The sequence below is a fragment of the Ipomoea triloba genome, chromosome 5, assembly GCF_003576645.1.
Source record: "Ipomoea triloba cultivar NCNSP0323 chromosome 5, ASM357664v1".
In the NCBI taxonomy this organism is placed as follows: domain Eukaryota; kingdom Viridiplantae; phylum Streptophyta; class Magnoliopsida; order Solanales; family Convolvulaceae; genus Ipomoea; species Ipomoea triloba.
The window spans coordinates 2784085-2794730 of NC_044920.1; the positions used below are offsets into that span (position 1 = coordinate 2784085).

The 10646-nt window shown below is 36.3% G+C and overlaps 1 protein-coding gene across 1 annotated transcript; it reads right to left on the reverse strand.

Annotated features, from left to right (window-relative positions):
• Positions 1–562: 562 nt before the first annotated feature.
• Positions 563–7647, reverse strand: LOC116019468 (pumilio homolog 2-like). Its single transcript, XM_031259679.1, has 9 exons — positions 6690–7647; positions 4423–5852; positions 4197–4338; positions 3949–4056; positions 2823–3035; positions 2599–2709; positions 1803–1994; positions 1262–1436; positions 563–1075 (listed from the first exon to the last, which is right to left on the reverse strand). Exons 1-9 carry the CDS (start codon positions 7314–7316, stop codon positions 1038–1040), a joined length of 3036 nt encoding a protein of 1011 aa, XP_031115539.1. The 5' UTR covers positions 7317–7647; the 3' UTR covers positions 563–1037.
• Positions 7648–10646: the final 2999 nt, after the last annotated feature.

The following is a 10646-nucleotide window of genomic DNA, read 5'->3' on the forward strand; positions in this document are numbered from 1 at the left end:
GCTGATGCACCAGTACTGATTCTTTGTTCAATTTCGACTAAATAAAGATATATGAAATTCACCTTTGTTGTAACGGTATACTCTTGAAGTACGCCCCACAACTTGTCTCATCCATCAAAACTTTTAAGCATAAACGGTAAGAACTCCTAAGAGTAAGATGTAATCCTTTTTAAGAATGATCCTCAAGACCATGTAAAGAGGCTTGCAAATAATCAAATAGCATGTGCTGCTTCATCTGAAATAACCTTTGTATATTTCTCTTTACTTGCTAGTTCGAATTCGATGCAGTTACTATCGAACTGAGCTCAAATTCCCACCTTCCATTTCGGATGTGAAAGCCCGTTTATCTCTATAAGAACGGGCATTCCAAGGTGTAAAGTGGGAGAGAAATGATATCAAAGTAGCTCGAATAACAAAGTGAGCCAAATTCGAGCATTTTAATACTCGACTCGAGCAACTTGCAGACCTAATCAAGCAACTAGTAAGCACTTCCTGCCTAAACACTCTTTAGCACAAAATGAAAACAAACAAGAAAAACTGAGCATTCATGTTGACAGTATAATGAACCAAGCAAGCAGGAGGGAGTGTACAGCATACAACTCCCAACATGAGAGTGAATGTTTCATTATGAAAAGAAAAGTTATTACTATTCCATACATTAGTAAACTTCTTCGCTAATAATCCTAGAAGCCACTGGCTCTGATTCTCTGCTCATAGCGCCATTTTTTACAGTCAAGAGCTACGCTTTTTCCTCCTCTTTACACTCTTCAAACTTGTACAGTAGTATATTTTTTCTTCGCACAGTGACATCAGTTATGTTTTTACCATCTGAGCCTCTCTTAACCTGATATTCTAGATATTATAACATCCTCAAACTAACAAATGTACATGTTTGTAAGTACATCCACCAACAACTTTATTTCTTCGTTCTTGCCCTTGTCCCTCTTAAGGGGTAGGGCTATAACTGGACATAGTAAAAAGGAAGCGGGACAGTCATACTAGCCTCAGTTAGCTGTACAATTTCCTTTCTATGCCACCTATGCAGAATACGACGACAGAATCCCAATCCTCCTCTCTGCAATAGATTGAACATGCGAGTGAGTGGTTACATATTAGAGAGGTGATACTAGTTCATGGTCGCAATTCTATAACAGATATGGCGGTGAAAGAATGATTCGCAAGCCCATGGGTAAGTGAGGAAAAGTAGAGATGTATTCCGCATTGAAGCAAAGGAAATTAAAAATGAAAGGAAAAAGAATACCTCCAGCTGCGACGAGTTTCTCTACGCGGGCAACGATATGCTTCCCGTAAGTATATTTCTTCAGGGCATTCAAGTGATCCTTTATACGGTTGAGGATAAGTTCGAGTTGCTGGTCATCGCAAGTCTCCAGCACTTTTTGTACAACATAGTTTGCGAATTGGTCTTTCATCATAATCTGTGCAAAGATCATATCAAATTAGTAAAACATGTAATGTATAGAAAGAGATATGAGATGAATCTTGAATCTGAGAATTAAAATTTTAATCAATGTCAGCGAATAATTACTTTTTCCCATGATTGCTTTATTACTATTGCAGCAAGCAACAGTGAAAGAATATCCAATCTGGCTCATTTAATCTCAGTTATTGATAGTTTGGTTAAGTTAGAAAACCCCAAGCCCATGCACCTTTTTTGCAGATTATAAAGTGAAGCAATTGTCTACAAAAAACACAGTTGCCGAATTGTGCCAGGTTAAGTATTGTTCATTTTACAGGAGTAATAATTGTATCAAATGAAAGACGATTGCCAGAAACCAACAAACCTGAAGAGGTTCATTTTCATCAGAACCAAGCATCTCATCCACCAAGATTTGGCGCTCTTCAGGAGTACCAAAAGTCAAGCACTTCTCCACAACGTTGGAGGCAAATTTCTGCTGGCTCATCTGAACTATTTGCCCCTTCAGCTTATTAATTATAGCCGAACGTTCTTCAGGCTTTCCATGTTCCAACACATGCTGTAGCACCACAAGGCACATTCAGTTAGAAGGCTTAACAACCGATTTAAATTGTTAAAAGCGCTGGGGGGGGGAGCTATTTCCAGTTTGGTTTTCTTTCTCATTTAAGACGAGATAAAAGGAAATCATTCAACTGCGACAGAAACAAGAGGAAGCTTTATTCAGTCTCTAAAAGGAACCCCTGTGTTTGCATCATTGAGTAAACAAATAAATACTATCAATTAAAGCTGGATAGGAAATTTGAATAAACGTATCCATTCCATTTTGGTAAGTATCAAATGGCATCTGCGTGCTCGAGTTGAACAGAATAAAAGGCAGCTCTATAGCACTAATGAAATCAACAGCAGTTGTAGGTTAAGGTATATGTTTTTACTCCATGTAACTAGCATTATTAGACATCAAACCTAAGAACTAAAATCAAAAGAACTTCTGAAGGGAAAAGCAAAACTCTTAGGTTCTCCTATTTAATGAGAGATATATATATAGAAAGTACAGAGTTGCTTCATGAGAAAGATTCTTTGAAGATAGTGATCAAACTGTTAATAACAATTAATCTACGTGGAACATTAGACATTGAAACAAGCCTCTTGAAAATAGAGCAAACCTGAACAACATAGTTCCCATATTGATCTTGTGCCAACATGCACACAGATTGCAAAATCTCATGCATTACTATGCTTTGCGTTTCAGAGCTGTGGCAATGTTCCAGGACTCTCTGTTATGAGAAGGCACATGATTTAGATTCAAAGAACTCACTTTCAATCACATCATAATACCATTAACACTATAAACCAATAACAGGTGGTGCAGTAAATTAATTTTCCTGACCTGTATGACCCTACACCCATATGGGTGGGTGGACAATGTCATGACTTGGTCATAAAATGTAGTAACAATAAACTGAATGGAATTCTCTGGAACGCATTCGATACACTTTTGAATTACATGATTTCCATTCTGATCACGAACACAACGCATAATCTGGCCATCAAGCTCCATAACCATTTTTGTCTTTTGATCCAAATCAACAACCTCAATTGCCTGGAGTATTTAGAAGAAGACAGATCAAGCTAAAGACCTATAGCAAAATTGCTTTAACAGACTAAGGGTGCGTTTGGTTCGCACATGGGAATCGGAATCGGAATGGGTATCAAATACTTGGTAATGGTAATGGGTTTTGGTGATAGTATTTAACATGTTTGATAGTTGGGTGGAATGGGAATGATTATTAATAGTTGGGGAAGAAAGGAGGAAGGGAGATGAAACCCTTATTTAATAAGGGTATGGGTTTTGTCATTAATGGGGTATTCCAAACCCATAGTAGCATTCACAAAACCTATCAACCAAACACAAGCAATCACTTTCATACCCATTCCTTATGCCTAAACCCACCAACCAAACACACCCTAAGATCAGTGCTTCATTACTTCATATGTAAAGATCACAACAGAGATCCAAATCCTACCAAATAAAAATTGCTGAGGTCAAGATAATTAATACGGAGTATTAAAGAAAGCACACAAAATTTTGGTAAACAAATATTTCTCCAAAGATGAAGTAGTAAAAGAATCAGAACTCCTTTTTTTTTAAATAAAGTAAAATATTTTGTCCAAACCTACATAAAATGAAATTTAGGATTAATTCTACTTCAAAGAACACATTAGTTAGAAAAGTAACAGTATTGCAGGAGAAAGTTTCTATTTTTGGTAGAAATAAATTCCTAAAGCAACTTAAAATTGAGAAAAAGTTGCAATTATCCACCATGTCTCATAGCAGGATCAAGCAGGACTTTTCAAATGACCAATAGAAATAAAGTGAAGAAGATTTTTAACAAGTCTTGGTATCATACAAGATACAAACAAACCATAAGTTACACAGAAAAGTAGGAAGTCTAGACCATAAAAGACCATTGACAGAATTTATGGCAGTGCCGACTTAGCAGCATTTAAGATACCTTCTGAATAACTCGGCAACCATACATTTGCAGGCTAAGAGTGAGAACATGCCCAGTAAGTTTGTCAGCCAGTTCTCTAATCTGGGAGGCACTTCCATGTTCAAAAAACTAAAAGAGATAGGAGAAAGAGGAATATGTCAGAGAGGTTATGCTACATATAATTATTTATTTATGCTATGTAAAATGGAGAGACCATGAAATGCCTCGGATGAGGCCAATAAGTGTATTCATTACAAACATATACCTACCTTCTGGATCACATAATTACCAAACACATCAGTCATTAAGTTAAGAGCATGGGGCAAAATTTCATGGAAGACCATGTTCTTCTCTTCAACAGTAGCAGTCTCAAGTTTTTGTTGAATGAACCTACTTCCATACTGATCAGCACTGCAAAGAAGATTCTTTATGACTTAGCGTTCAGAGATCTTGATGAAATGAAAGGAAAAAAATCGTACAAGCAAGAATGTATACCTGAACTCAACAACATGACCATCTATCTCTGATAACTCAAAGCATTTAGTTTTACTGCTCTTAAACTCATCTAATAATGATGATGCAAAACTCTGACCCAAGTTAGATGGTGAATCAGAGTGCCAGGCACCCATTACACCAGCACCCAAGTTCCTCATGCCTGATGTAAAATGCATATTCCTTTCACCATACCTTACAGGACTACCAGGTCCAAAAGGGGAATTTGGAAGAATTGAACCTGCTAATGGACTTCCAGGGTATGAAATACCCGCACCAAGTGTTGAATTTCCATAGTAACCATGATTTATGCCACCAGTTTTACTAAAGCTTGGAAAGCCATACTGTGATTTCTGAGAAGCAAGCAATCCCAGGTGAGCTTTCTGAAGTTCAAGATAATCCATGTATGAATTGCCCAGGGATTCCCTGTTGATATTTGGATTGTTAAGAGCTGTGAGGTTAGCAGCAGAAAGATCAGTTGATCTCAAGTACTGAAGGTACAGAGGATCCATCAAGGGATTCTGTACAGAATTCCCCAAGCTTGAATTCCTAAGTCTATGGAGGTTCTGCATTTCTGCTGCAGCAGCTAATAAATTAGGTGCCAAAGTTAAACCACCTCCCATTGATCGTGAGTCAATTCCAGATGCTCCAATTGCTGTTCCAGCACCAACATTATCAGATAGATAAGGCAAATGACCACTCTCGAGTTGGTTTTCCAACATAGATGGTGATGGAGGATTCATACCATAGCCCCCCATACCATAGCCAAAAGACACTGAATTTGGGCTATCAATATTTGGATGCTGAGCTGGCAAACTCCCGGCACTACTTAGAGTTGGTGAATAGGGGCCTTTCAAGTGTGAACCAGTAGATAGAACACCAGATTTATTTAAGAAAGAATGCTGCCTGATATGATTCTTTCCATTCTGGATATGCATGAAATTCTGCTGATTATCAATCTCATGATGGATTCGAGACTTTAGATGGTTTTCTTCATCGACCATGGTATTAGCAGAAAGGTTCAGGCCAGACAGAGCTGAAACTAAATCTGCAGGCTCAGCCATAACAGGTGAAGCATCAACTGATGAATTTATGACATTTGCATTTTTGTTTTCAAAGGAGCTTTTTGTCCCCACTCCAACAGGCAGAATTCGTGGACTAGGAGCTCTAGCAATAAGTTGAGGGTCTGGGGTGGTACTTCTTGAGAGTGAAGCACCCAAAACAGAAGAATATGTATGAGAACAAGATGACCCAATGTTTTGCAGTGAAGATACATCTGGAACATTTGCTTGAGAATGCAATGCATCCAAAGACGACAGTTCATGTTGGAGATCAGTAAACTGAGAGTCAGAAGACTCGACGAAATCATTGAGTACACGGCTGGCTGGACGAGATGGATGTCTTGAAGTTGATGTTCTGTAACCTATATCATCCTACAGTAGTAAAAAGAAAATCTTCAGAACAAGAAAGAATTACAGAGGCATCAAACACATTAAGCAGACATTTATGTTTGGCAAACACCTTCAACAGAACCAGGCTGACAATGCACTGCAAAATATGAGGGAAAAAGCATACAAAAACCAAAGAGGCAGTCACACAAGACGTCTTGGACGTGATATTTGTTTCCAAATATAAAATGTATTCTAAACTATGCCTTAATGCTAATCTAGTTGGAGTAAGCTTCTTGAATTCAATTTCTTCTTATATCATAAAAAGTGATAAATCTGAAGTCAAAGTTCAAGCTAGTATAACTTTCTTCATAAATTTAATCCAAGTTTAAGCCAACCCCTTCCTTTTCGGTCAACTATTAGATTATGGATTGATATATTAGATATCCATGTGGACAATCAATTAAAACTCAAAATCCCCAATTAGGAAGTAAGCAACAGAAGAGCACAACAAATCAAACAGTTACTTAAAGAATACAGCAAGCAGTTTTTTTGGTCAAACTAAAGCTATACATTTTAAGTATTGTGACATACAATCAGAATCTGTACCCTAAAAGAACTAAAATGCCAGAAAAGCAGTGTTGCCTATTATATGCACTCTGCAGAGCAATATAAGAATAGAAAAAGATATTAAAAACTGAGCAGAGAAGCCCAGTCCAATTAATACCGCATTCAAGTTTAAACAGCAGCAGCAATCAAACTTGAGCACGCAAATGAACAATGACTAATATGAGAGAATCACAACAGAAAGGTAACCTGTAATGAATGTAAACAATTCAAAAGTTCACAACATTCAAACCAAAGTCAAGATGTCAGTTTCACCTGAACCATTTCAGCAAAACTCTTCTGCCTGCTTCCAGAACCCAATCCTGGTAATCCGATTAGTCCATTGGATCCCCAATCATCTGTGGACTCAGTTACATTTTCTTCATGCTTCCCATTAAATCCCACCTGCATAGAAAACAAAGACTTCTCCTTGGCTCCTTCACCGCCCATTCTTACCCTAGGCCTGTCTCCCACCCCTCCAAGCCCCAGCGGACTCCCACTCCCACCACCACCACCATTACTACCTCCACCACCACCGCCGCCCTGCAGCCGCTGCGCCGACCGCCAGTCCTCCTTGGACAGCAGCGGCGGCGGAAGCCGAGGGTTTAGATTCACATTCGAGTAGTAATACGAAATGTAGGCAGGATCAGACCTAAGCTCTTCCTCCGAAACTCCACTAAATCCACCGCCTAACAGACGCCCAAAGGCGCTCAACGATCCTTCCACCGTCGGTGGAGCCGAGCCGCTCCTGTAAATGCTCAGCTCTCGCTCTAGATCATTCGCCTCCTCTAGCTGCCGCCTCTGCTGCTCCCTCAGCAGCAACTCCAGCTCTTCGCCGAAATCGCTGCCACTCGCGAGCATCCCCATATCCGACATCATCTTAGTATAGTTATCAGTAATCATCTAAACAATACAGACGCATAAAAATTACCAAAACAGAACCCCTCAAAAGGACCTCTAAATTTGACAAGCTTTAGCTTTTAACAGGAGGCCTTGAATTTATCCAAAAATTAAAAAGAGCTCTCGACTAACAAACTCATAAAAATTCCATCTTTCCGCGTAAAATCCCGATTTTAAGATACGCTGTGAGAGAAATAATTTCAGCGGAGTATTCGAATTCACTGATGAGCAGAGAGATCAGAGTGTAAGCAGTGATCGTTATGAGCTGGAGCCATAGTTCTAGAGAGAGAAAGCGATGGTTTTGGAGAGAGAAAGCGAGGGTTTTGAGGAGAGAAATGTGGAGAACAGTGAAGTAGGGGGGGGACTTGATGTGCGCGAGCGGAGCAAGAGATTTGGCCGTCGGATTAAGACATTAACGGTTGAGATCGAGAAGTGAGGTAGGGTTTTTATTTCAAGAATCTTTAATGCTCGAAATTGCCTCAATTTGGATATTTTCATTTTTTAAACAAATTGTTTTTGAGTAAAAATCTTCTCCTTTGGATTAAAGTAATTTAATTACCTTAATTATCTTTAATATAATATTTCTTTTAATATTTAATCATTATTATCTACAAAGACACCAAAAATCCGCTATAGGCCCCACATTCCTACCGACAGAATAATTACGGTTACTCAACTCATTTTATTATCTACAAAGACACAAAAATTCCGCTCTAGGCCCCACATTCCTACCGACTGAATAATTACGGTTACTCAACTCATTAGGAAGAAGACCTGGTGGGCAAAGGCGTTTATTTAAAATGACATTCAAATTGTGTGTCTGCACTTAATAGATTATGTGCTTCTAAATAAATTGAAAACACGCATACTCACAAATTGAAGACAAATATACTCATAAATTTATGTAGTTTTAGTGTGGAAAAGTTAAGGACATGTAATTTGAGGGAATAAGTCTTATATTTACTATTTTAGTTTGTATTTCACTATACTTAGACTCTGTTTGGCAGAGCTTATAGCTTATTTTAAGTTACTAATAAGCTATAAGCTCCGTTTGGTAATGTTATCAAAATAAGTTAGTAGCTTAAAATAAGAGCTTATTTTGAAACGCTACTTTAAGTAGCTTTTCAAAAATAATCTAGTAGCTTCTTAACTTTTTTCCATATTTATCCTTATTATTTTAAATAAATGACATCATTTACCCCTTCCAATTAAAACTCTTTTGGCCTTTTCAATTCAATATGTTTCATTATAATTTCAATTTAACATTTGTGTTTGAACAATAATTTTTGTATAAGCTAATTTTATGAATTATAAACATTTTGTTTTACTTTATATATTTTCAAATATATGTTCTTACTTTATATTTTTATTAAAATATATTGATTTCATTATTTAATATTTTAATAGGTAAACAAACCTATTTAATTTAAAACTATTTAAATTTTATGAAGATGTCCTTTTTAGGCTCTGTTTGGTAGAGCTTATTTAGGAGCTTATAGCTTATTTTAAGCTACTAATAAGCTATAAGCTCTGTTTGGTAATGTTCCTAAAATAAGCTAGTATCTTCAAATAAGAGCTTATTTTTGAACGCTATCTTAGGTAGCGTTTCAAAATAAGCTAGTAGCTTCCTAACCTTTTTTCCATCTTTAACCTTATTATTTTAAAGAAATGACATCATTTACCCTTCCCAATTAAAACCTTTTTGGCTAAACCTTTTTGACTTTTTCTCTTCAATATGTTTGGTTGTAATTTCAATTTGACATTTGTGTTTGAACATTGATTTTTGTATGAACTAATCTTATGAATTATAAACATTTTATTTTACTTTATATGTTTTCAAATATATGTTCTTACTTTATATTTTATTAAAATATATTGATTTTACTATTTTATATTTTAATATATAAATAAACCTATTTAAATTTAAAACTATTTAAATTGTATGAAGATGTCCTTTTTAGTCTTTTTACATTTATCAGCTTATCAAAAAGCTAATTTTACCAAACACTTTTAAGCATAACATCTAGCTTAACAGCTCTTCAGATTTCAGCTTCGAGTTTATAGCTTTTCAGTTTTCAGCTACTTTTCAGCTTTCAGCTACCTTTTCAGCTAGGTTTGCCAAACATAGCCTTAATCTTTTTACATTTATCAGCTTATCAAAAAGTTAATTTTACCAAAACACTTTTAAGCATAAAAGCTAGCTTAATCGCTCTTCATATTTCAGCTTCGAGCTTATAGCTTTTCAGCTTTCAGCTACCTTTTCAGCTAGATTTACCAAACATATCCTTAATTACTTGTGAAAGTGATATATTCTTAAATATGTTAAAATTAATAATGTTGCTACAATTTTTAATCAAAAGTGGTAGGGAATCTTTAGAATTCCTAGAATCGATTGTTCCATGTACATATAGCTTCAACTAAATGTAATTGTCAAGTAAACATTATTGTATCAATAGAGGATGCATAGCCTCATGCCCTCACAGAAGGTATTCCCAACTTTGACAAGATAATCTTTTGCTTTGTTTTGTTTTCGAATAGGCTTTTCCACTAACACTAGCATCTTAAGATATGCTTGCATTTCTCCAAGAAATTAAGCAATAACATGTCTCGTGGAGCCAATTTAGTTGAGTCAGCCGATCATCCTAAAACATTGCTCCAACAGCAGTGTGGGTCGGGGGGTTCAAATCTTACTGGGAATTTGAATAGTCATTGGGAGATCTTGACCAATTAGATGTGATGAATACAGGTAAGGGATAGGAACCTGGTTGAAAATTTAAATAGTCACTGGGAGATCTTGACCGATTAGAGGTGATGAATACCCCTTGTGCATAAAGTATACAGGTAAAGGATAGAAACATGGGGATTGACGGTGCAGCTCAAAATTTGGCCCCCTCCGGCAATTCTTAGGGAGGAGTTATGAGAATTTAGGACTAATTTAGCATACATAAGACATGGTGCAAATTGTACTTACAATCAATGTTAGATGAGGATGAGTGGAGTTAATGAAAAGGGTAGGGGACTACGGGAGGGGATATTACTTTCTTTTTTTTTTTTTTTTTTTGGGGGATATTACTTATTACATGTGTATAAATTGAGATACTACAATGAATGAATATATTTGTTAAAGTCATAAAAACGTTACTTGGAGATTGTTAGGATAAGTTCATCTCAATTGCTTATATTTATAAGGTTCGCGCTTATGGAAATATAATTATTAAGTCTTAGAGTTATTAATCCCAAGAAAATATATATTTGTAATTACACTATTTATAAATTATAGTATTGTGCAATTAAATCAATGTTCAACACGAAAATTAAAATAAGTAAATGCTT

Bases quoted from the DNA above. Each gene is read 5' to 3' on its own strand.
- LOC116019468 (XM_031259679.1), bottom strand. From the start codon at position 7,316: ATGATTACTGATAACTATACTAAGATGATGTCGGATATGGGGATGCTC. The intron at 4,057-4,196 runs GTAGGTATATGT...TATCTCTTTTAG, and splicing joins GTAATTATGTGATCCAGAAG to TTTTTTGAACATGGAAGTGC. The intron at 2,710-2,822 runs GTCAGGAAAATT...TTCTCATAACAG, and splicing joins ATGGGTGTAGGGTCATACAG to AGAGTCCTGGAACATTGCCA.